Source organism: Larus michahellis, chromosome 5, assembly GCF_964199755.1.
Source record: "Larus michahellis chromosome 5, bLarMic1.1, whole genome shotgun sequence".
NCBI classification, from domain to species: domain Eukaryota; kingdom Metazoa; phylum Chordata; class Aves; order Charadriiformes; family Laridae; genus Larus; species Larus michahellis.
This window is the reverse complement of record NC_133900.1, coordinates 59,071,758-59,097,955: the sequence shown is the minus strand read 5'-3', so window position 1 is coordinate 59,097,955 and position 26,198 is coordinate 59,071,758. Positions and strand designations below refer to the sequence as shown.

Genomic DNA, 26,198 nt, shown 5'->3' with positions numbered 1-26,198 from the left:
AGTCATACATGCCTCCATCTAGAGGGACGTTGAAGGATAGATGTTGCAGTACTTCAGCATTCTTCAAGGATGTTTTGAATTACTTATGTCCACAGAAAGAATTAGGAGGCTGAATTATCATGTCTTTATATAACACAATCTTGAAAAAAGGCAAGACGTTCTTGAAAGCATAGAGGAGAGAAAAGCAACTGTAGCAGTAAAAGTAGGGGAAAAAATCCCAAACAACAAACACTCAGCACCTAGGCAAAGTAGGAAAAATGGCAAACTGTACCCAGGCTAAAATGCATGTTCTTCTTACCCCAAGAAACTCACATTGTTAATGAGGAATCAATTTTGTCATATTAGAGGGCAGTTTAGACTATACAGCTACTTAAAGAGGAAAAATTTAAAGAAAAAGACACAATTATGTTCTCAATTCATCCAATTTACTCTCGTATTGTTCAATTCACTTCCTAATCTAGATTCAGCCAAGATATTGAACAAGAAAATTTCAAAAATTAGCTCTTCCTATAATCATTGAGATGTCATAACTAAATTAAGTCCTCTTATTGTAAAGTGAAGCCTTCATATCTCAACTTGAAGAGCAAAGTCTGACAAAGCACGGAGGAAGATGTCAATGCTTCACTCATCTGTAGGACTGACACGTGTCAAGAGTGCCCTCCCCTTCTGCCCTCACCGTACATCATAGCATTGTTTTAGAATCAGATACATATCTTGCATGAGGGTAAATTTCCATCTAATTAGAATGAAAAATCTTTTCTTCTGCCACTAGAGATAGGGCATTATAGGAGGACATGCGTAAAGATTCTTATTGTAAGAACTCACCTCCCATTGCAGTCAAAGGGAGTTTTATCATTAACGGCAGCACAAGCCATTAAGTAGCGATGCAGGCTAATAAAATTCATTCTTAAAATTCTTGTCATATCCTTTCTTTTGTAAGTTACTATCACTCTCCTAGGGTAATTTCACCTACTTAAGAGATTCCCCTTGAGAAATGGCAGATTTTTCATCTCCAGCACAAGAAAGCTTTTTTAACTCCTAGCTAGCATAAGCAGATCACAAAACCAATGTCAAATTTCAAAAAGATTAATACAGTAATTTAAGTGCATACATTATGCATGTTTTACACAACATCACTACACAGTGCCACAGGCAAGCTACCAGTCAGTTTGATTAAGATGACCCCAGAATAAATTTATAAAGTTTTATTTTTCTGGAACAAGAGAGATTTCATCCATGTCTTTCATGGTCACAAAGTGAATTTCTATAGAAATCTCTGTTATATTTAGATAGAATTGATTGAGGCCAACCAGGACTAACTTGTAAATTATTTATAACACAGACTTTCCAACATTAAATCTTTTACCATAAAGATGCCCTCCCAGTCACCATCTGTGTTATTACTAATTAATTTACCAGTTCATTTCTTTCATCTGCTAAGAGAGTATTTCTGTCTTCCAGCTTCCTTATTACAGCATTCAGTTCAGCGATTTTTAACTGAAATCTCCGCACATCTCGTTCATCCAAATGCTGCTCCTTTACATCAAAAACATATAGATATATAAAATTACCTTTTAAAAAATGTTTTACTCTCCGTAAATTTAATATCACTGTTTAGCAAGTGGATTGTGTAAATTTTTTAATTAACTGAAACATGAACAAAAACATCCCGTGGAAATGCTACGTAATATATTACATGAAAAGTGTCTACTTGTGAAGTGTTATGTAAAAGTTTAAATTTTTTTTAAAAAAAAGCTAGATAATTAATGTTTCACCTATTACCAGTTAATTCTCAACAGATTTCTTACTGTCAGCTAGAAGTAAGAAGTACATAGGACAGATTAAAATCCCATGGCATAGTTTTTGAAAAGTATAGTATCTAGTAGCCATTGGTTAAAATCATTCATCAAGTTATGAAATAAATAGCTAATAAAATAAGGGGGTTCACAGCTGAAGTTCACAGTGTAAATTCTCCATCTACATGTTTTTCAACATTCTTTGAAATTCAAGAAATCCAAGGAGTTTCTAAATCACCAGTGAAACAGCACAGTGCAGGGCCATTTACCATGAATTAGTCCTTCTAGTATTTTAAAAGTAACCAGAAAACACCCAGGCAGCAATTACCCTGTGTTGAACACTTGAAGAAAACAATTTTCTTACCGGGCTTCCCATCAGTTCGCTGATATCCCCCACTCCTGCTGGAAGCTCCCTCTTAGGACTACTGTGGTATCGTTCTGCCTCCTTCACTTGGACAAGCTGCTCGTCTAAAGCTTCTTTCTGAAGGAGCAGTTTCTGTGTATGGCCTGCCTGAACACCGAGGTCTTTCTCCAGAGCCAGAATCACTCTGTCTTTGCCTTTTATCTCATCCATCTGGAAAGAAATAAAGCAAGAAGGAAGTTTCTGTAACATCTCCACATGTTCACTGAATGCACATCCACACACGTGCAAAAAGAAAGTTCTGTTTCTCTCAGTATTACACCAGCAGCCAAACTGTGGTTGCTAAAAAAGATATCTCTCTTCTGAAGCCTTTTCACCTCCCCTTAAAAAAAAGTTTCAGCCTTCACTTGATCATGGGTTTTCTCAGTGCAGTCTCAACTCAAAAGACAAACAAAAGTAGACACAACCATACGCTGAAACAGAATACACAGCCACCGAAATCATGCACTTCATCTGAGGATGCACACTTCTATAAGCAGAAGAAAAATCTCCCTTTGCAATGCTTCAGAGAAGAAACGCAGGGCTAGTACAAGATAAGACAAACACTTTTTTTTAAAACTCACCTGGGCTTTGTTTTAAAGGTTGAGCCATACACTTTTGCCTCATGTTGACTCTCTCTTTAATAGTGAAAAATCATACGTGGTGAATCTCTTCACCGACATTTAAACATTAGTAGCATACACATGCACACACATTGAAACTTAAAATCTTAAGCATACCTATGTATTTTATGTGCCCTTGCTATGAGATTCAAATGAGGACTAGTCTTTGTATAGAAGGAAAAAAGCAAAGGCACACAGAGCATTAGAATAAAGGGTAGGAAGAAATAGTTCTTAAACACCATCTATGGTTACTGAACTGTGTCGTTCATACATCTTGATGCCAAATAAAGCACACTGCTAGCAGTGATCTATTGCAGCTCTCGTAGGGTTTGTCCCTCGCAGCATCAGTGTTAAATTCACTTTGGTACTATTCCAAATGCTAGAGGAAGTGACAATCTGCAGCAGTTACTATAGAAACACATTTCTTAACAACCATGTTAACCATTAACAAGATATTTATTGGAACTGTGCTGTATCTCCTTCAGTTTACTAAATTGTTTTCTTGAACAACATAAACCCATGGAATTCTTATTTGAAAAAATAAAATTATGAACTTGTTAAATAATACATTTGTTGCTTATTATAGCCCTACAACCATAGACGTCTTTTACATCGTTACACACACAAAAAAAGAAAATAATAAGAAGAAAGGAAGTATTAGAAGTAACTTATCGTTAAGTCTGAGTGATGTACAGGATTAACACAATCAGATTACATGATTAGATACAATTTGCTTCTTCAGGATTCTTGCCTTACTCCTTTCACATACTACAAAGCACATGACATTAGTTTGTGTACAGAACCTGAGTGGCAGGAGATGGCCTGGCTGAACCAAGTCACGTCATGATTGAAGATAAAAAGGTCCGATTTGCAGTCAATAAGCTGGTCAAACTATTTTTAAGTTCCAACTGGAACTGGTGGAGATTGGTTCTGATGGAGATTTCTTTCCTGATTTGGGAAGGTCGCTGGGCCTCAATTCCTCATCCAGTAAATTGGTGTAACACTTCCCAGTACGTTAATTCAGATTCGTGAGACTTTCAAGTATGCCAGAAAGGACTTGCAGGAAAAGAATGCAGTTTTTATTAATGGAAGAATTTGCAACATGCAGGGTTTCAGAGGGACTGTGCAGTGAAGAGCAATGACAAAAATTAAGCAGCTGCCTCATTCACTGAATGCTATCTGTCATGAACACTCATCTATCAGGGACCCCTTGGGAGGAAAAAATGTCATGTAACTAAATACTGTGGGCAAAGTTTCACTTTCAATTACACAGGTGTTCACACTGAACATGTATGTAGTTGAGATAGAAATTTGGCCATGCAAGGCATATATTTAACAAGGAAAACCAAGGTTACATAGGCAGCCTTGATTTTAGTTACCCAATTAGTAGCACATTTCATACTTTTCGTATTCTCACAACTTAAATGGTAAACAGAATGACATAAGTGCTTAAGTTGGAATTAAAAAGAAAGCAACAGTCTTGGAATGGACTGCTCCTTACTGAATTGCAGCAGAATAGATTGTTCGAAACAGATGTGACCAGTGAAATCATGCCCATGTCATCCTTCACACACACTTCCATAGATCAAAGCACAGAAGCTCACACACATTAGAAAGAAACACCATGGAAGAGCATGGCTTTGGGGTGGGAGTTAGGGGAAAGCAGGAAAGAAGGCAGAATTCCCCTCTGCTCTTCCTACTACTGTTTTTTCTACCATAAAATCTACATGTGTGAAACTTTCAGAAAAAAGCAACACTCCGTGTTCCAGTCAAATAAAAAAAATCTTTGAGAACTGATAATAATTGAAAATAACAATATAAAAGCAATGGCTGCACAACCTTGTTTATTTTGAGCTTATATTTTAAGTTACAGGTAAACACTAGAGAATCTCTTACTCATGTAAGAGTATGCACATGGACACGTGCACACAAACACACAGAGCATTATTACTACACAGAGCAATACTTTTACTGAGGTAAAGTACAATATGATTACTTTTTTATAAGCACAACCTAACAGAAAGAATTTCTAAGCAACTAACTTATTACAAACTGATGAAGTGAATAGAACTGCAGCAGTAACGCTTCTCTGCAGCAGTAATGCCTCTACCTTAAGTTCTGTTTCAGAAGCCTGAGTCACACTACAAGTCTCCTTTCCTCAAGGGGACAGTTACACCTTTGATTTCCCCAATCTAACTAGAGCAACCCAGTCAATGCCTCAATTTTCTTAAATTTACTCCAATGCCTGACCTAAAGATTTACTGTCTTTCTTCAGACCTGCAGACTTCAGAGCAAACTTGTTCATCTTCCCTATCTGCTTTCTTAACAGAGAGTACAAATTATGCCAGAGGGGAAAAAAAAGGAAGAGAAATATTTTACAGTGATGGAGCATCCCTCAGTTACACATGGGAGAGATGGTAGGTCAAGGGACAGGCAAGCAAAGAAAGAGGAGGTACAAGACTAGGAAAAGGAGAGATATGGTTTAGGTTTAAAATAAACATTAGCGGACAGCTAGAGAAGAAAGGTCAACCACTCACAAAAGACTAGCTCAGCTTAGTCTTATGTGTTCCAATAGTTCTAAAAACTCACAGAAAGTCTCCATGCCAGTACTGTAGCACTGGAGAACTCCTCTTTTCTCAAATTCTTGTCAGGTTTGGTTACACAAAGAAAAAAAACTTGGCAGCATAAAGGAAAACAGCCTTGTGTAATTAGACAGTGTAGTACGGTCTTTATTTTAGTAGGGAGAGAAGTGTCTTCCATTACATAAGTGAAAATCAAAATTAATTAATCTGGGTTCCCTGCAGATTGCTATTTTGATCAAATTCATGTTGGGGAACAACACTGTCATAGCCAAGATTGTCTAGGAATCCACACAGTCTAAAAGAGAAGGAATATTTTTTATTAGACCAAGTGACAGAGTTGGAAAGAAACAAGCTTTCAGGTACAGAAGCCTTTCAGCAGATTAAGAAGCTGTATGCTTAAGAACTTGTCAACTTTTCCACCTATGCAAGTTTGCTTTTCCCATAAACATTTTGGTCTCTCTCTCTATATATATATATGTATATATGATACGTATATGTGTATATAGATACATACACAAACACACACAGTGTACATATACATGTATATATACAAATACACACTCACATCTTGAGATATTTTCCAATTGTCATTTATGACTACTGTAGACTGAACATTATTTGCTTTTATGATATTAAGTGAAATAACAATTAGTGGTCCCCTCATGACGTCTCAAGTTTAAAGGTTTAACCCTGTATTCTACTACTACAATGCTCATTCACCAAGCAGAATCCAGAATTTATTACTTTAGCGTGCATAGCATTCCTTTCTTTTCATGCTTTTTAATGTCTGTTTTAGATCATTAGGGAGCCATCTCCAAACTACTTATTGCTTACATACATAAAGTAGTTGTCACCTTTAATTCTGTTCTCTCACAGGTGCAATTTGATTACAGCTAAAGACCCTTTTTGCCTATCAGCTCTAAAATCCATACACAGAGGTGGGCTTTTAACTGAGTTCTTGTATCATGCCTTAGTCATTGCAACATTCTCCTTTCTGGCCTTAAACGCAGTCCTGCCCACTCACCATCCAATGTGAACGCTACTGTTAATGATGCTCTTTTTCACAAAACTCTCATCTCTGGATTCTCTAAACTGTTTTTATTACCTTAAACAACAATAGCAAAAATCACTCTCACTGTCAAAGATATTCACAGCCTAACGGGAGTCCATTCATCCCTTATCTCATATTAGGGTGCTATGTGCCCTCCCCAGTATCAGTTTGTCATATATGCAGTCATGCATTTTCATGTTTTCTCCATGCCACTATTCCTACTTGAAGGGACACCACAAATATCCATTTAGTTACCTGACTGACCTTCTTCAAACTCCTCTTATAGCTCTCCTTTTTCATGACACCTCTAATATACAAAAGGAAATGATGAAAAAAATGTAAATACTTAACAGATATTACACTGCTGAGATCACAATATTTTGTCTGGTCATCGTACAGGACACCTAAACTAACAAATCCCTGAGAAACTAAGACATAGGAAGCACATTATAGAAATGCAGGAATTTCTCTATTGGAAGTGATGTTAAGGACAGCATTGAGATGAAGCTAATAAACCTGGATGGGTAAGTTCTCACCTGATGATTCATGACCAGATTCTGAGCAAATAGATGTCTTTCCACCATGCTCCTCAACCCTCCGTGGTCCAGGGCGCATGGTGCAGGACCTGCCATGCCAGGTGCGTGTAAGAGGTTTCTGCATCTGTGGCACAATGTAGCTGTGACACTACATGGGCAACTGAAAGCTGACTGCACTAATCTCCTACCCCCGCTTTCATTTTCTTCCCTGTACCTCTCACTGAGGTACCTGGGACCTCTCACCAATATACAGAGTAGAGACCAACTTTTCTTCCAATATATTTATCACAATGAGATCCCAGTCCATGCATTGGGCTCACAGGTATTATGCTAAATCAAATATATTATCCCAGAAATTCCTTCCAAGTGGCTGCTTTGATTTTAATTTTGTTCTCAGTTTAAAAACCAGTTTTCCCACTTTTGGCAGCTATGCAATACAACACATGAACTCTTAAATTCTGTTTTGCATGGATTTTAAAGCATTTTAGAATAGCCACATTTTTCTTTATGCAATTAAGCATGGTACAATTCAGTACAAAAAGTCTGTGATAGGAAGGCAGTGGAGCAACATGAGGTTAGGACACATATTCAATTACATTCTTTGATAAGAAAAGTATCAGAAATACCCTCTGAAAGAGGACTTTAAAGAAAATAAGATCATCCATAAGCAGCTGCAGAGCGAAATAACTGAGAAACCACCTTGTATAGCATAAGTAACTCTGGAGTTCTGGCTAAAAATTATAGCTTTCTAAGGTATCATTTCTTAATTAATGGGTTTTGTGCTGTCAAAAGTTAGGTGCTGAACACAGCAATTACCTGCCTTATATCGATGAAGAGCTAGCATTTATAGTCTGTGCCAAAATTACACAGTTTCCTAAGAGCAGGCCTCTAACCACCTCCTAACAGCTAAGAGAAATGAGCAGAAGTAAGTGTTTTAATAATATCTATCAAACATGAAAGAGAACCGAGCCAGCCATTGGAAAAAGTATCCCCCTGCCAGTTATCCCACACTTCAATAGCCGCAATGAAAGAAAGTCAGAGACCTTTGGGAGAACTTTAGCCTCTCACAAAGTTGAAAGAGAAATTCCCAGGGAATTAAAAGCTAGATCTATCAAGGCAGTGACATACTCAGTTTTCAAAGTGGAAAAAGCCAGCTGCTGCATTTAAGACCTTCCTCTTTACCCATCCTTATCAAAGTTATCTCCTAGCCAACTGCAGAACAAAATTCTACACTGCTCTTCTCCAGAAGACATTTAATTATTCTTTATACTAAATGCTTGACACTGAAAATAGGGATGTCTTGACAGAAGGATTGATAGTTATTAGGTAAAACAAAAAGGAGATGCTACTCAAATAAACAAAGATAAAACTAAATGGAATTAACACCTTTTCCATTTATAAAGGGACACTAAGAACTAACACAATATCCCAAGCTGAAAACCCACCTGGAAGCAGGAATTAAAATATTCCTGGGTTGAGCACAGCATTCTCTACACCAGACGTGGCCACCTATTTAAATAAATGTTTGCTGCTTATTTAGGAACATTCGGGTAAGAGTGACAAAAGATGCCAGCCATTCAGTGGAGAAGTAAGGGTCATAAACGCAGGTAGATCGGACTTATTCTTAATTTCATGTGTAATTTTTCTAAACTAACAGTCAATATTTTCTTCCAATAGCTTTTCCTATATATTTTTTTTTTTTTAAGTATGTGGTAAGGCATATAGGTATAAAAGTCAGATTTGTGACCTACCTATCACAATAGAGTCCTTAGAAAATACTAAGAAGAAAAAAAAAATCAAGCCTGCACTATAAAAAGCTTTCATTAGGTCTGCTTGATTCAGGAAAAAAAAACAAGCCCGCAGTGGAATGCTGCCCTGTTAGTTCCTGAGAGAACAAGCATAAATCTTCAGAGGATGGAAAGCAAAGTATTATTTCCAGTCCTAAAATGCTGGAGGTGATGGAAGGGTCTTCGCAGGAGATTAGCTCAGCCTTGGAATGTAGCTGAAACACGCGTCTCCAACAGATGGCAAAATCCAGAGAAGCAGTCTACAATTTGGTATCAGCAGCTGTGTGTGAAATACACGCGGGTTTAAGCGGCTGATAAGAAGCATGCTACAGCAGGCTCTACCCAGCCACGCATGACTGCACACACTTGGAGGATTCCAAACTCAGCTTTCCAGTCTCAAAATTCAAGATCTTGTTCAGGAACATGCGCCACTGCACAAGTGAAGTGAGAAAAGCCAGGGTCCATCCTTCTTCTCAGGGCAGCAGAGGATCACGGAGTGCCCCTGCCAACGGCCAACCATCCCCTGCACCAGAAATTCCAGAGACAAAAGGTCTCTGTATCACCCCCGCTGCTGAATGTAACCTGAAGATATGAATTTCACTACCTTAAAATGGCAAAATCCTAGTAATGGAAATGCAGGTGAAAGTGAATGCTATTAGAAAATAGTTGCCAGCACTGCAAAGGATGCAATTTTATGTTTTGGTGGACTGTTAAAATTTTGCTCCTAATGTTTTTCATGTTTTACTGAAAAAAATATGCTGAATCTCTCAGAAGGCAAAAGCTTTTCATTTGATCATCTAAATTTTACCCCTTGAAGTTTAAAGACAATAACAAATTTTAACTGCCCAGATGAAGAAATAGAATGCACCATCCCCAAATTTGTGGATGACACCAAATCTTTGTGGGAGCTGTTACTACGCTAGAGGAAAGTTAACATCATTCAGAGGGACTTTGACATGTTTGAGAAAAGGGCCAAGAAAACCCTCATAAAGCTCGCCTAGGACAGATACAATGTCCTGCCCCGGGAGGCTTTAAATTCCTGCAACAGAAAAGGCTGGATGCCAACTGAAGTTGGTGGTTCTGCCAGGAGGAAGGAAAAAAGAAAGAAAAAAGAAAAACTTGGGTGTCCTGAAGGGCAAGTTGGATATGGGTCAGTGGTGAGAGCTTGCAACGATTGAAGTTAACTTGACACTGGGCCAAATCAAGAGGACTGTAGCCAGAAGGATAGAGAAGTGATTTTGCCTTTTATTAAGCACTTGTGAAACCACACCAGGAGCCACTTTGGGGCTCCCCAGCACAAAAAAATGATATTGACAAACTGGCACAAGTGCAATAAAAGCTGGAGGAAGGCCAGTAAGACCACTATGGGGTTACATTGTATGACATCCAAGGAATGGGCGAGGGAGCCCGGTTGGCTCAGCCAGCCGAAGAGAAGACCGCAGGATGCATTACAATTGCAGATACCCGTTCAACTATCTGAAGTGGGGTACAGGGATGAACAAAGCAGATGTTTCTCAGAGGCAGATGTTTCTCAGAGATGCACAGCAAAACAACAAGGGTAATAATCAAAGGTTAAAGAAAGAGAAAGAAGAAAGGAATTTCACAGGGAGTAGGCATTGGGGCAGGTTCTTCAGAGACTCTGGATCTCTATCTTCAGAGATTTTCAAATTGGGCTGGAGGAGGCTCAGAGCAACCCGATCTAACTTGCAAAGCAGACCTTGGAGAGCAGGACACTGGAACAGATGACCTCAAGAGAACCCTCACCATCTAAATTTTTCTGTGATTGTATGATACTGCACTTCTCATATTGAATGCCAATGCTAAGTAATAACACAAAGAACTTATAGGCAGACAAGCACAATAAGAGCTGTGCAAGGTTAGAAAACAGTAACTTGTGATGGACTTGAGCTGAAATTTGGTTTTTCCCTGAGTTGTAACAATCTAATTCTTAATTTTGAAAAAACGTTACTCTCAGTCTTTCAGAAGTCTTCACTTAAATCATGAGATAACAGTGTTATCCACAGGCACAAAAATGAAATAATAATAATAATAAAAAAAATCACTATATAAATGATACATAAACTTATTTCAGCAGAGGACTTTTCCATTCCTTGAACAGAAGTTTAAGTGAAATTGCCTTGATTTTTACATTTAAAAGCAGCTTAATCTATTAGTTTGAATTACCTTCTTCCAGATACTGCATTACATACATTTGGGAAACACTGGACAGAAGAAGGATTCCATATTGGAAGGAGTTTTTAACTCATGCAACTAGATAATTCGGACTAAGGAGACTAAGGACACTTAAGTAGTGCATCTATCTTCACAAATCATGGCTGATAGGAACTTCTGAAAATGACTCCTGAAAACAATTTCTTTCACTTTGATTCTATTAACAGCAAAAGGATTTTTCTTCGTTGCTATCATGGATCCGCAGTAATGTCACATTACCCTTTAGACAATTTAATGAGGTTATTTAAGAATACAACTGAAATAAGCGAATTTAATTCATCTGCTGTATTCTGTGCGCTCTTAATCATAGATCTGGTTGTGTACCTAATAAGATCAGTGGAATCTTTTGCATTGATTTTGTGGTTAAAAAAATTAGGACTATTTTACATTAAAGTGAAATAAGTCTTTCAATTCATTTTAATCCAAGCTTTTTAGGAATATTTAGGAAGCAAAGATTTTAACCATAGGTGCAAAGATTTTAACCAGGTTGAATGGTATTTGTCTGTAAAATAGGTGAAAAGTTTGATGTTAAAGACATTTCCAATAGAGGAAATAATATTTACTAAAACGCTACATCACAAAATACAGGACACAAGTGTCATCTGTTTACGCCAAAATTTAAATATTATGTTTATATTAACAGTGTCTGACTAAATAAACATTCATTTCCCTTCTGATTCAAGAAATACTATAAATGAGTAAAACAGTGATGATGTAATTCAATATACTTTTAATAATTGGGTTTCTTCCATTTATTTTCCAAGGCAAGCACTGTAACGTGTCCACTATTTTACCTCTGCAAAAATGGTATCTAGAGAAACGTGCCTTGCAAAGTAATGGCCTTCCTAAGAACAGTGTCCAGGTAGTCCCAGAATGAATGTAAACTCTAACTAATATGAGATACTTAATATTCACGCCCTCCTTCAGAGCTGTGCTGATAACAGAATAAGGTTGATCTGTTGCCAAAACTCACCAATAATTTGAATGTGCTATTTCAGCAATTTCAGGCAAAAGGGAGAAACTTCACTTACCACTGAACACAAACTTTAAACTTGATTTTAAAAACAAGTAAATCAGTTAAATGACAAGTTTAATTGAGGCCCAAGAAAAATTGGCTAAAATATATTGTTATTTTGTGTACTTTTCTTATATTTAGATTAAAACATTAAATGCTCTTGTAGTACAGTTCTGCTCTTTAAGCTACGTTGTAAACATAACTTAATAAACTCCTTTCACTATTAGTCAGATCTGTACTAAATTTACCTTGTTCAGCCCAAATCTCAGAAGGAAGCCAGACATACCACTTACAAGGACGCCATTAAAACAGAAGCCTGTTGATACAGAGTTATTTAGGTATGTACATGCCTGCCCTGTGCAGCCCTCAGCTGAATGTGTGCTTCGGGGCTGTTTATACCGAAGCCCCATGAATGAAGTACAATTACGACTTTGTATATTCTTTTTTTGGAAAAGAATTATTACATAAAAACAGGCTTTAACATTTTTCTTTCATGCAGATTATTTTTCAGTTTGCTATTTTTTATTTGGCTTTTTCTTTTTTCCTATTTGCTGGGTTTTAATGTTATTTCTGGTTTTAAGTATCTGAATCTGTATCAGCAGTTTTCATACTATATTGACACAATAATACAACTGTTCAGACTCAACTACTCGGGACATATTGCCCCCAAAAAACTAAGTAATAGCTGGTCTTGCTTTCTTATCTTATTCGCCATGTTGTCTCTACTTTTAAGACACCTGTCTCATTTGCCTCTCCAGTTTTTTACTATTTTTACTTCTGTTCTTAGCTGCCAGCACATTGTGCCAATGCAGTGAGAATATATTTTCTTTTGGGGGAAAATAAATAAATAAAAAACCCCCTGTCAACAAGCATGCCTTAAATTAATGAAAACATTGATATCACTGTTACATTAGATCAATTACAGAAACTGTCAAATTCTAATATAATTTCACACCTTACAATATATTTCATACTGCACAGAGAAAGTGTGCTATATTTTTGCCGAATAGCTATTTTACTTCCCTTTATTAGGCACTAGGACCTTCCCCTCTCAGTCTTGTTTGTATAGAGGATTATTAGGTATTTTGCATGGCTCACTTCAAAACTGTGAAGACAATCTCAAAATTGGTTACTGATAGTTCTAAAATACTGACATTTCTACCACACAAGCATGGCTGTTTATTTACATAATGTAATTGTATCCGTATATTCACAGGCAATGGATTTTGCTTTTTTCCTTTCTCACTACTTTCTTTTTTGACAGGAAGCCAAAAAAATGCAAGATTTTACTCCAATTAGGCATGAGTATTAAAATCAGTGGTAAAAATATCAATTATTTTTTTAAGCTGCAATATCTATACAAATACATCTGCAAAACTAACCCATGATCTAAAATGCAAAATAATCAGGCAAGTCTGACAAGACAATCAGACACTGAATCCTGAATTACTCGTCTGAATTTGAATTATAACATGGCCAGCCCATCTAGTCTGTTAATACCAAAGGTGATGATTTCTTAATATTGCCATAAAGCACAACACATACAAAAAAGCACATTAATTGAAGCTCAGTTACAGAACTGTGCTAATATTAATAACACTGCCTGCCACATCCTTGTAATTTCATCCCACAAGGGTAGGAATTAAACCAACACAAGTACCCCAAAAACGCAGCTGATACAGTTAATCTGAAATTAAGGCAAGCATCCCTTCAACTAATTAAAATGGAAGCGAGAGGGGGAAGGGAAATATCCTGATGATCTGATTCTGCAGTTCCACGCCCAGAGGAAGAGAGCAGCATCTAGGAGCTCTGCAGTATTTTTTAACTTGGTCCGGATTTAGGGAGTGTCATTTGCCATAAAAACTGCCTAAATTGCTATGAATTCCTGGAAGAAACACTTCTCTTTCATAAAAACAACCCATGCAATTTAGTGAAAAAAAAAAAAAAAAAATCAAAATTCATTATCTGAAAGGAGTCAAGGCACTACAAGGCAACACCAGGCCCCTGATATTTTTTCCCTGTGCTTCTCCTGAGGCAGGGCTGAGGAGAGATCCAGTGAAAGCCCATTAGACTGACACCAGGCTTCCTCTGGGGCTGGGCGTGGGTAACAGGAGTTATCTGCACTCTCTCCAAATATCTTTTTAGATGTACAGAGTGACCGAGGCCCAGTAAGGCTCCAATTATAATTCTAAATTAATTCTTCCTATTGCAGCAGGCTGAAAGCTTCCACTCTTGAAAGAGAAAAGTGGTTCCTTTACAATACCACCCAAAGACACAGCATAGGTGTGTTTACTCTGGCAATTTGGGATGACAGAATTTGCGGTGCCTCACCTCACCATTTCTTGGGTTTGAGAATGTTAAACTTAATTAGAAACTGTTCTCTAGAAAAACACAGGCCACAACATAGCAACCCTCTCCTCTTTAACACTTTCTGAAATTACCTGTAAAATCCTGTACTAGGATTTTAAAATTCTACGTTTATAACATGGAACAAAATATGAAAGAAACTATGCTTACAGAAACCTCACATTGTCAGTCTTTGCAGTGGTCTTTAATTAATCAAGGAAACGATACCCCTGAGACTTGATCAACCTCCAATTTATTTAAAGCATAAATATTAACTGCATTAAAAGCTTTCATTGTCTCAGACAGAAAATCACCACCATTAAACAGATAACACATTTGCAGCTTGCCCTCACCATCATTTTCCTGAGAAATACAAGAAATAAAAGGACATACCTGTGTAAACAAAAAGTGATAAAATATTTTTCTTAAAAAACATGATGTTTCATTTCATTTAAAGTCTGCACTTCTTGATATATGATAAATATTGTTTTTTTCATTTTAGATTTTATTTGCATAGCTATTGTACTGCTAGTTTAGACAGATCAATAATCAGATATATACATATACATGGAAAATATCATGGTCCCAAACAGAACTGTCATTTGATGATGAACTCTCTAAATGTACTACTGTGAGCAGCCCATCTTACATTCTTTACATTTTACAAAGCTGCATAATTTGAAATGGTTGGGGCACTCGCTGTTGGGAAATATTCCCTGGTTTTGAATTTTATACAAACAGCGTAGTCTGCCATCTGGGCATAAGTCCTAGGGTTTATGAAGCATGAAAAAAGCCTTCTGTCCTAGGCCCTAACTTTTCAGCTGCAATAGAAAAAGCACAGAAGTTCTAAAAAATAAAAAAGGGCAACAATGCTTAAAATCGAATGACCTGGATAATGATGCAGAAGCAGCAAAGACGTTGTCTTGGTTCAGCACAATTGGTTGCTCTAATATAAATATAAAAGCTCTCTGAGAAGTTGATTTTGTCATCTCACAAAGGTGCTCTTGCATTGCCAAATGAGCGATGCCTGACTGCTTTGATCAACAGGAATTTGTAAGGAAATATAGTTGAGCAAGTGGGAAAGGGAAAGTCTTATTTCTTTGATCTGTTGAGAAAATTCATCCTGGAAGGTCTTGGTTCATTCATATTCTATGAGTGAGCTAAAGCTTTGGATTGGGTTGGGCTAAACATGGAGCCAAGGTTCATCTGTGCTGTAAGGAGGAGACAGTAGTGGAAATAGAGGCCTACTATAGCAACCAGCACTAATGAACAATGTCACGGCAAAAGAGTGGTTTGATAGTTGTGGGCACATACAGCAGTATACTAACAGCTGCTATAAATTGAAATAAGCACGCATTACTTAATGAACTTACCAGCCTGCGGATCTCTCTCTCACATTCCCGCTTTATTCTATTAATCTCATCCTGATGGGACTGATAAGCCATGCGCAGGTCAGCAGCCTTCATTTTATCCGCCTGCATAATGTTGTTCAAAGCTTCTTCAAGCTGCTTTTTGCCAGATTTCAGCTCCAAGATCTCCTGTTGCAACTTCATCCGTTCACCATCAAACGCCTTGCGAGCCTCCTCCTTTGCTTCACTCAGCAGTGCCGTCTTCACTTTGTCAGCCGCCCCGTCCCGCAGGACATTGACTGTTGACTGCAAACGCTGAATTTCTCCGTCTTTAATTTTCACCATCCTTGCTACCTCCTGCTCGTGCTGACGGATCAGTAGCTCTCTGACACTCTGAAGTTCCTTCATTTTCTCCTCGTGGAGCTTGGCTTTCAGTTCAGAAACGTAGGCAGTGTGCTTGTGCTGCTCCTGCTCCCTTTCTTGCTTAACCTCTTGGATTTTCTCTCTCAACTTACCCACCTGGAACATCAATATAAGTATTGATTAACAAGTGCTACCACACTTTTAAAAGTCACAAAGGGAGATTTTTCTCTAAACATTATTAAAGCTTCATCCTGAATATTCGAAAGCAAAGACTGCATACCTGACACCACTCTCTCCAGTAAACTGGAGAAACAAGGCTAGAGAAAAGCTGTGTGTTGTGCACGAATCTGCCATGGGGATGTGCTATTGGGAACAAGTTCTCACAGTTTTAGGGAATAAAATAAACCCAAGCAGCATCCAATCTAGTTCTCCCCTTATCTCCTCCATCAACCGCCGCAGACTACTCTCATCCATAACTGTGATCTACAAGCAGATGGAAAATGAATCAAACAGAGAGCAAACAGTTCGTGTTTATGTTAGGAAGGAAATGCTAGAAAACTTTCTAGTATGCGAAGGACCGTGCTTCATGCATGCTCATAATGACTTAGATTTTCACATACATTCAATTAATTTACTCCCACAACATCCTTCTGTAGCTAAGCAGCACTATCACTGTTTAACAGATGGGGTGCTCAGACAGGCATAGATTGATTTACCTAATTTACACACTTACTGTCTTTGGGATTTGAGTCCCAAATTACTGTTCTTAAATCCACTACTTGACCTAAGGTATTTCCCACTAATCAGATGAGAAAGGATCTTGCCTTGAAGGAAGAGAGAGGAGAGATCCTATCAACAAAGGGGCATTCTAATCAGTAGGAACATGGGGAATAAAAACTAAATTAAAGGGGAGGGGGGAAAGAAAAAAAGACATTGATTTTTGATTTCTTAATTTCTTAGCTATTTTAATGGGAAAGTCCTTATTAGATAAGCCAAAAGAATTGGTCTACTGAGAAATAAAGTCCACTCAAAGGGCTTCAGACAGGACACCCTAAAAGTGAGGCTATTCACAGTCCCCAGACACTTCAGAAAATATAAGCCAGTGACTCTAAGGGTTGTGGAGGGAGTAGGGGAAAGGTCTTATAGCCTATTATAGTAATACCCACTGGGATGAAGCCTCATTATAAAACGATGCTCAGCAGGCTGCATGGAAAGCAATGCTTTTTCCAAGTGGGATTAGATATTAATTTAGAAGAAAGAAAAAAAAATAAAAGAAAAAAAGGGGGGGGGAAGAGCAAGGCTTGCTTCTCTCTTATAGTATAACAGAAAGGCTATAATGTATTTCATCATGTGTAATGTTAGTAACATCTATCTACTATCCCTATCACAGGGACTGCCAAAATACGGGCTCTGCACATGTACTTCTCATCTAAAGCAAAGGCAGAGGCAGAGATTTCAAAGACAGACTTGTGTTTCAACCTTGAGTGGCAATACAATCATACACACCTAACAGTGCTTCGTGGTAAAAGGAGGCTGCTGAGCAGCAGGATGTTAGTCACTGTCACAATATTCCTAGACTGCTTGCATCTGTGCTATACGAAGCTGTATCTGTAGTCATACAATGCATTTAATTTATGCTAACCTAAACCAGAATTGCAGCTGGCTTGAGATTAGTGCAGAAAGGATGGGAGATCTCTATTAATAGTCATACTACCATTTACTATGAGGGTAAAATTAAAACAAATTCTTTTTTGCACGGTTCTGGATTCTACAGACGAAACAAAAAATAAAGCATTAATTAAAAGCCATAATGCTAGTTCAGAAGAGGCCTAGAAACCTTCATTATTTTTTTTATTGAAATCAAGTTGTCTCTAAACAGGCCTTTCGGGCAGTTTGCTTTAGGCAAAACAAGACATCTTAACTCAAGAGCCTCAGACATAGCTCATCCAACGAATCCAAGATTACTACTTAATTTAAGTGTCACCATAAAATGAGACTGACGTGTTACTCATCAAATCCACAGCACTGACATAGGATTTCCGGAGTCGGAACTTCACCTGAAGTCTTTAGACAGCAGGGACCGAAGACTTTCCCTGTGCAGAAGGTGTTATGATCCTGTTATTTTCAACAGTAACTTTGAGGATTAATCAACTCAAACTTACCCTAGATTTAAAAATAAAACAAAATAAAATAAAAACAGAAAGGAAACAGGCTAGAGCAGGAGAGGGAGGAAAGGTATCTGCATTGTCGTGAAATTAGTCTTCTAGATACACTGTGGACTAAACACCAGCTGGGAGAGTACTATAATTACAGCTGTGGAATCAGACACCATCAGAAGCAGATTTTATTGCACAAATACTGTTACCCTATTACAGGATGATTCCAATAATACATCTTTATGAATAAAGATGGATTTGTTTATTGAATTTTCTCCCAAAATGCTAAGTCTGGCTATTGGAAATTATCTGCAGGAAATATCCACGTGTTATTTCTTCTGGTAGGATGACATTTAGTTCCAAGCCTATAGCGAATAGCACTGATTTTCAGTGCTTGCATTAGGGTACCCAGTTCCATAGGAGAGTCTAAGAGTCTCCCATCCATGCCCATAGCATGGGGGTTGGACTAGATGATCTTTCAAGGTCCCTTCTAACACAAACCATGCAGTGATACTGTAACAAAGCTAAGCCACTTACTCACCTATTTACTATCACAAATGGATGAGTTTATAGATAAATTTGCAAATGAACCAACACTCATTATTTACTTAAATCTAGTAGTTATTTTCTTACTGATGAGCAAGGAAAATTGAAATGAAACTGAGTAATGAAACCTAGTAACAATGATACAGGAAAACAAACTGTATAATGGCATATATAAACAAGGTTAATATACCTCCAGAACTACAGTAATTCAAAGTTAGTCATATTTTACATAAAGCATGCAATTGAAAGGCACTTTTTAATACAAGATATTATTGAATCTGACTTCCTAAAAGCATTTTTAATATGTGAGAAACGGATTCTAAAATTTTGGAGTACCGAGTTACACAAACTCAACTTTTCCTCTTTCACTGAGTTGAGGGAAAGCAATATCTATATGCATTGTTGCTGTCTGTAAGAACACATATTAAACCACTCAGAGTAATTGAATGTTATCGTATTTCACTAATCATTTTACTTACAAAGCTTCAGCAAGAGCAACGTAAACAAAAAGAGTAGGAATCCTTCTAAAACCCCTGGATTTTTTACACTGCATTTTAAATGCCTGTCACTCATCACCCAGTAAAAAAAGATGCATCCTAATTCTCAATGACTTTAAAACGTCTTTTCTTGTTATAGCTTCTTGCCAGAGAAGATGGGAAGTTAGGTTTTCTGTTAGGTTTTCCCCAAAATCCATAAGCTGTCCTCTCCACACTCCCTCCATCCCTCTCTCCTGCACACTATGCGGATCTGTACACGTCTGGCTTCCAGAGCAACTGACGGAATGAAAATAGTAGTGTGGCATTTTCCCATATGCCTGAGTCTCAGTTTCAAAATGAACTTAAACTTTAAAGCAATTTGTCTTTTTTTTAATTTCCGGCACTCTTTTTTTTTTTTTTTAAATGAAGAAAGCTGTTCTGTTCATAGGCAGAACATGAAGCATAACCAAGAAATGAAGCCAAAAGGGAAATAAAGTCAGGCAGGGTATCAGGGTACCAATAAAACAGGTATTTTCTGCCTTTCTAAATTAAATCTTTAATAATCAGTGCACGTTGACACATCATTGTTGCCAAAGCAGAAGCTAGCTTGTTGGAAAATAACGCCAAACATCATCACTTCTTCCCTTTCTTATGTCTGAATAGGGCCTGAAAGAAGGATTTTCTTTAAAACAATACAATTACATCAACATGGAATATTTGCATGTGGTGTTGTTTTCTTTGTCAAGGTACTTTGCACACTTGAGACAGAAATATAATAGTTCAGTGTTATGAACTGGAGTCAATGACATAATTTTAAAGTTACTCATTCCTAAACAGCAATAACCTATTAGGCCATATACGTTCCCAAGTGCTACTGAACCACTGCCTCAACAAAAATGTTATGATAAGAACTTACTAAGGACTTGATAGTTTTTTTCTCTTGAATTTAAATGCATATGTTTTTTATTTGTGGCACAGTAGTCAATCACTTGGGAGGTGGGAGGGTTATTGTCCTCACAGCCTTTTTTTGCGAGGAACTCAGGTTATGGTAGGCAATCTGTTGCCAGCTGTGAAAAAGGCAGGTTACTAGGGGTGAGGCCAATAAGAAAAGACACTACTGTTTATTTTAAAAACCAAATGCAATAGCAACTTTCCTTCATAAAGAACAAAAGAAGTCTGTAAGCTTTGCTTTTTCTAAAAAAATATGTAAGCTCTACTCCTGTTTATGCACCCTTGTAGTGTAATCTGGTGTCCAGCCAACAGCATCCTTTCTATTAAAATTTCAGTGTGCACTGGATTATGACATTAAAAATTACTGACTTATGAAAAAGGCAGACGTAACACTGGCCCTGTTTTTCTTCCTGCATGCCCATTGCCAGTAACAAATAAATTAAAAAAAAAAATAAAATCAAGGCACCACATCTGCTGCAATCTTTTTTGCCTCAAGTGTTTCCACTTCTGATAACCTTCTAACCTAATGTGACAATATCAAAGGATCACAGAAAACTTGTTTCTGTTCATATCTGAAACTTACTGCTTTTCCCTGTGCTATATTTGGATCCCCTAGAAAGTTCCGAAGACTCCAATGATTGCCCATTTATTCCAGTTTAGATACATAATTTGGTAATAAAAGCTCTACTACAGTTCTGAGTAGAATTTTCCTGTAGATCACACTGTAACATCAGGGTTTTTTAGGATCTCGTCCACTCTGTTTTCTGTTGACCTCTTCCAACATGATACCATCTAACAGGTTTAATTATCATACTTTCATGTTGATTCTCCATATTAAAGATAATCATTGCTTCATATCTGTCTATCGATGTCTCATTCCTCTCCAGTATCTGTTTTGTCTGTGTTAGAAATTGCATTATCATGTCTAGCATATTCACTCATTTAATAATTTTGAATTCTGATTGAAGTAACACTGCCGCATTTATTCTTAATAACTTTGTTACTTACTGTCTAGTGTTTGACAGATGTCCAAAATTCTCTCGGTTTAGTGATTTTGTTAAGTATTGAGAAATTACATTTATATATCAAGCATAGAGAACAGCTGAATTCAAATGCCCTTCAACTGCTGTCAGGAAACAACCTACCCAAAGGGATGTGCTTCCTTTTATTTCCAATTAGTAGTGGCAGGAGTAACTATACATGGTTTTACCAATACTTCACCCATTTCCCTGCTCCGAGAGGGTTGCCATATTTCATTCCCAATTACAATACCCTAGTGCCTCCTTTCTATTCAGTACACTCCTTATAGTTGAGTAAGTTAACTGGCTCCTTTCTTATTCCATACATAGCAGATGGGAATAACATTCATTTTTATATACATATTCAGTATGTCTGGATTCTCAAATCAACAACTGTATTTAGAGTTCTTCCATACATACTGGCCATAACTCTTTTCCATATGACTTTTTAAAGCCCCAGTAAATAAAGCTGTTTTGACAGTATGACATGCTTTCTAATTTATTTTTTTTTTAATTTCACATATTGAAAATAGATTATTTTTTTTCAACTTACAAGGAATCACTGTTACACACAGATTCAACATCTGACATCAAAGCTCAAAAACCCCAAAGATATTTGGGAAAAGCATGAGGACTTACAAAAACAATCCATAAAATTGTGAGGTGATACAGCAGCGAGTGAGTTGAAACATCTCATTTATCCTAACTCCTAGATGTGTTGTGATCTCAACTCTATAAATGTACAGTCATGAGCCAAATATGGATATTTAAAAGCAATAGCAGAATTCAGTGAAGATGGAGCAATAATGACAGCAAACACTACAACACCTTGCTATCAAGAACAAAATATTACCCAAAGTATTGGAAGACTACCTTCTAATGTTTGGCTAACCATCTCTGTAGGAACACGTACTTTGTAATACTTGTTCTTAAGTATTCATGGATGTCAACATGGGCATTTATAAAACCACTGCTGATTCACATTTTCTTGACTCTGACTGCCAAGACCATGCTCGTTCACTGCATCCCCTTGTGCTTACTGCACCAGACTTTTAGGTTCCATTAGAGCAAGTCTTGCCTCCATTCGTGTCAAAATAAGTACAATTTTTGTGCTTTGGTCAACTCTTTTTTTGTTACTTGATACGCAAACTTTGGATGTCTTCCAATCAAATATTTCTACCAGTAGAGAGAGGGCAGTATGTGAGCCCACATTCAGTTCGTGCATTTCCTTCTCCAGGCTCTTCATAGATGTCAGCAAACCTACAATCCCAGGATGACACGCTACATATCATCAGGCTGCCTAAGCCTATCAAACAAATGTTGCCAAAACAAGAGACAGTACAAGGGAACTAAGGCAGGGCCACAACTTTTGCTTCACCCCTTCAGCAATATAAATGAATCCAGCTGCTCATACATCACAGGCCCAGAACACCACCAGCAAGATCCACAAAGATGCATATTCAAAGAACTGCAAACATATCCATTTTGGATCAGGTATCGCACAAGCATGGAGGGGAGCAATTTTACAGGAGAAATGTCTTTAAACGGCTTAACAAGAAATGAAACAAAATTAACTGGGAAGATAGGCACAAGTTTTGGATGTCTCTTGGGTAAAATTTTATTTCAGAGAAACCAGTATTTTGCAGGCAGAAGTATGTTAAGAGTAATTTCCATTTGTGATGTCTCTCATCAATTAGAAGGTTCTTCCTCAGATAAATCATTAATATAGGCATATACGTGTGGGACAAAACAGTTTAGGAGAATTAAATTAAATGAATTGGCCCCACAAGAATTTGTTACCTTTCCTAATACAGTGTATGTCCCACGGGCCACAGAGCTGTCTGTTTAGCAGCTTCAATATTTTCTCTCTTACCTCCATGCCAATAAAGCCATCTAATTTATTTAGAATTCTCTAGGCAGAGCATTTTACTTTTCTGATAGCAAACTGTAATTTCTGTTGGTTTTGTTACTCATTTTTAAACTACAGTCTAAAGAGGAAAAAATCTCTATGGCTTTAATTTCCTACTTTTCTCAGTCAAGACATCCTATATAACTGCTGCGCAGACAGAGAGCAGGCTGTTGTCCTGGTGGTGGGAAATAAACAACTCAGTTCAATTCTAGCTAAACAACTTAGAGTAAACACTGCAGCAAAGATGTGGGAAAGAGGTATCCTCCCAGAAACGCACTGCAACATGACGTAGCATTTACTGTAGACTGCACTGATTTTAGAGCACTCTGGCTGTAATCTCCTCTTTCATATTCAACTACACATTACACACGTGAGCTCACCCATTTGTCTGCACACATACGCGCACAAACACAGATGTGTCTCCTATAACAACCTCAATATACCAGAAAATAAGAAATTCTCAAACTGTAGAAAGATGAACAGGTAACCAAATTGAAGCAACTCTTACCAGACTGCATGTATGTAAATAGGCAGACGAGTTACAGAAAATATTCCTACAGCTGTCGTGGTCTCGTAGCTACAATTTTTATTGTTAGTTGAATCAGAGTTAAACTTGACACTATTACAGGTAAAGCATCAAACTTGGAAGCATACCAGGGCTAAACTCTTCTTAGGGTTTGTGTAATATTTTTGTAGAATTTTTAAGAATATGAATAATTTAAACACTCAAAATTAATTCATTCTTCTGTCAAGGTATAACTTTATAATTATGTGCTCTTTTTAATGCAATTAAAAGATGATAATAAAATTCACATCTGTGTTTCTACATAAGAAGTGACACAGAACAAAATGGGAAATAGGTCAAAATAACTAAAAAAAAATAATTTACTAATGTAAATGGAATGTACCATCAGCTCACAAGTCTCTTGCCAAACAGAAGCACTGAGATGCTAAAAATGACAGTGAAATAATACAATTTATCAGCTGCTAAATTCAATTTTAGTGAGTATCAGCCACTAGTAAATTTCCTGGTGTGTGGTTTTAAGAAGCACAAGTAGTTTGTACCACTCGTTTTATAATTTATTCTCATTACATCAAACAAGTAGAAGTTAGATGAGGAAGATAATAGCAAAAAAAACTGACTTTTTTGTTCACTCATCAATATTGCAAACCCATAAAAGATATGACTTTTTGCTTCTTACTTGAAGAATAAAAATTTCCAAGGCAACACAAGTTTAGCTGGCTGATACATACTGCACCTATTGTATCAGTCAAACAAGAATTAAGGGTTTATTGTTTCTTTTTCCTCTGTAAGAAGTAAATTCTGAAGATTATATTTGTAGGGGGGTTTTGTTTGCATTTTAATTAAAATATAAAAAAAATAAGACCATTCAAAGCTGAGTACCACACAAGGCTGTTAAAGAAACTAGAACATACAGGAATGTTATTATTCACGTGTTCCAAATTTTAAACCAATATAAAGAAACAAGGCTAGAACAAACCTATGTTGTATAAAGTGAACAAGTGTTCAGCGCATACTTGTTCCACCAGTAAGTCCTTGAAACTCTTGCAACTACAGTATCACCAAAGAAACAGAGATAACTGCATCTGCACATGGATTCATCTCCAGGATGGTCTTGTGCAAAGTCAAATGCACTAATCAAGACTAATAAACTAATAGAATAGAAATAACCTTATTGGTTTGTCCATATTTTAAACTGCTTCAGAGATATATAAAAGCAAATGCTAATCTTTACGAATATGTACGTACTTCATGAATGAACAATTTCTCCTAGGTGTTCTCTTGATTACTCAAATACCTGTTGAACATGTGCTAGATAGACAAATATTGATGGATGTGTTTCATTAGCAATTGAATGCATCATTTAACAGCTCAGAGCAACGGCACACATAACCTCAGCAAAATCATATCAGGACTCCTACACAGTTGATTTCCAGTTAATTTACATTCTCCATAGGCATTTAAACTGACACGCTTTGAATATGGTGCTGATGTTTGACTTTGAAGACACTTCTTTTTACAACATAGAGTTTTCAGTGCTAAGATCAAATACAAAACTCCCTTGTTGCCTTTAAGTCACACAAGCTAGGGCCATTGGCATTGCTGCGACTGCAAATTTCAGTCACTGGATGTTTGGGTTTGGGGATATTTACTTCCTTTTGCACATTATTTAAAATAGTTGGCACCAATTTCATTTCATCAGTGGCCCTTCTTCTGATTTCACTTCTTTGTCCCATGTTTTCCTTTAAAGGCTAATGCATTTTAGTAGTGAGTAGGTTTGAGATTCAAGCTTTGCTGGTTTCTAACAGTGCTACTGTTAAAAAAAAAAAAAAAATCACAAAAGATAGACAAATACCTTGCTTTTTTCTTGCTGAAATTCTATCTGGATGTTGGTTAGTTTAGTTCGTAGCTCCTCATTAGCAGCTTGCAGGGCTTCAATCTCCATGTCGGACTTCTCTCCCTTGGCACGGCTTTTCTTTGACATAATTATTTTTTATGTTTAAAATAAAATTTTTGCCCCACACTGAGCTACTAGCTAGTGCCTTCTGCTTTTAGCATTTAAGAGTCATGCAGTGTTCAACAAAATCTTTCACGCAAATCTCTGCCATCGTGGGAGCAGTCTGTCATGTCCTGGAAGAAACAAAGTAGTAGGAACAGAATTAGGCTGCAGCATTGAGCAGAACCAGACCTCAGACTTAAGATCCAGTTTTAAAGCACACTGAACTTTCTCGTAGTATATACTATATTGCATAGGGTACTAGGCTTTGAACGAAATGGATCAGAAAAGAAGAAGTTACAAAATATTTCATCATCTTATCTAAACTCTACCCACTGTAACCTGAGGTCTACAGAAACTCTTTACAGTTATGATGAATATAGCATAAAAACAGAAATCAAATCTTATTCAAGACCTGACTTGGACCATGCTCAGGACTCGCAAGAGGCACAGGGACAGCCATAAATTAATTGAGGCTGGTGGTATATCAGTGGGAATAGTTTATTTCCTGTACTAAGAAGAAAGCACTTCTAATCGTGATG

At 37.1% G+C, this 26,198-nt stretch overlaps 1 protein-coding gene across 16 annotated transcripts in view; it reads right to left on the bottom strand.

The window, feature by feature from the left end:
* The window catches only part of JAKMIP1 (janus kinase and microtubule interacting protein 1), a 162,603-nt gene that overhangs the window by 65,862 nt on the left and 70,543 nt on the right, over nt 1-26,198 (bottom strand). For 15 of the 16 annotated variants that reach the window (XM_074587564.1, XM_074587562.1, XM_074587563.1 and 12 more), the window contains 4 exons: nt 25,516-25,790; nt 15,742-16,236; nt 2,161-2,370; nt 1,417-1,536 (listed from right to left, as the gene is read on the bottom strand). In XM_074587564.1, the coding sequence (XP_074443665.1) occupies nt 1,417-1,536; nt 2,161-2,370; nt 15,742-16,236; nt 25,516-25,644 (954 nt within the window). In that variant the 5' untranslated portion in view covers nt 25,645-25,790. The remainder of the gene's footprint in view (nt 1-1,416; nt 1,537-2,160; nt 2,371-15,741; nt 16,237-25,515; nt 25,791-26,198) is intronic. The other variant, XM_074587568.1, reaches the window with a different exon arrangement.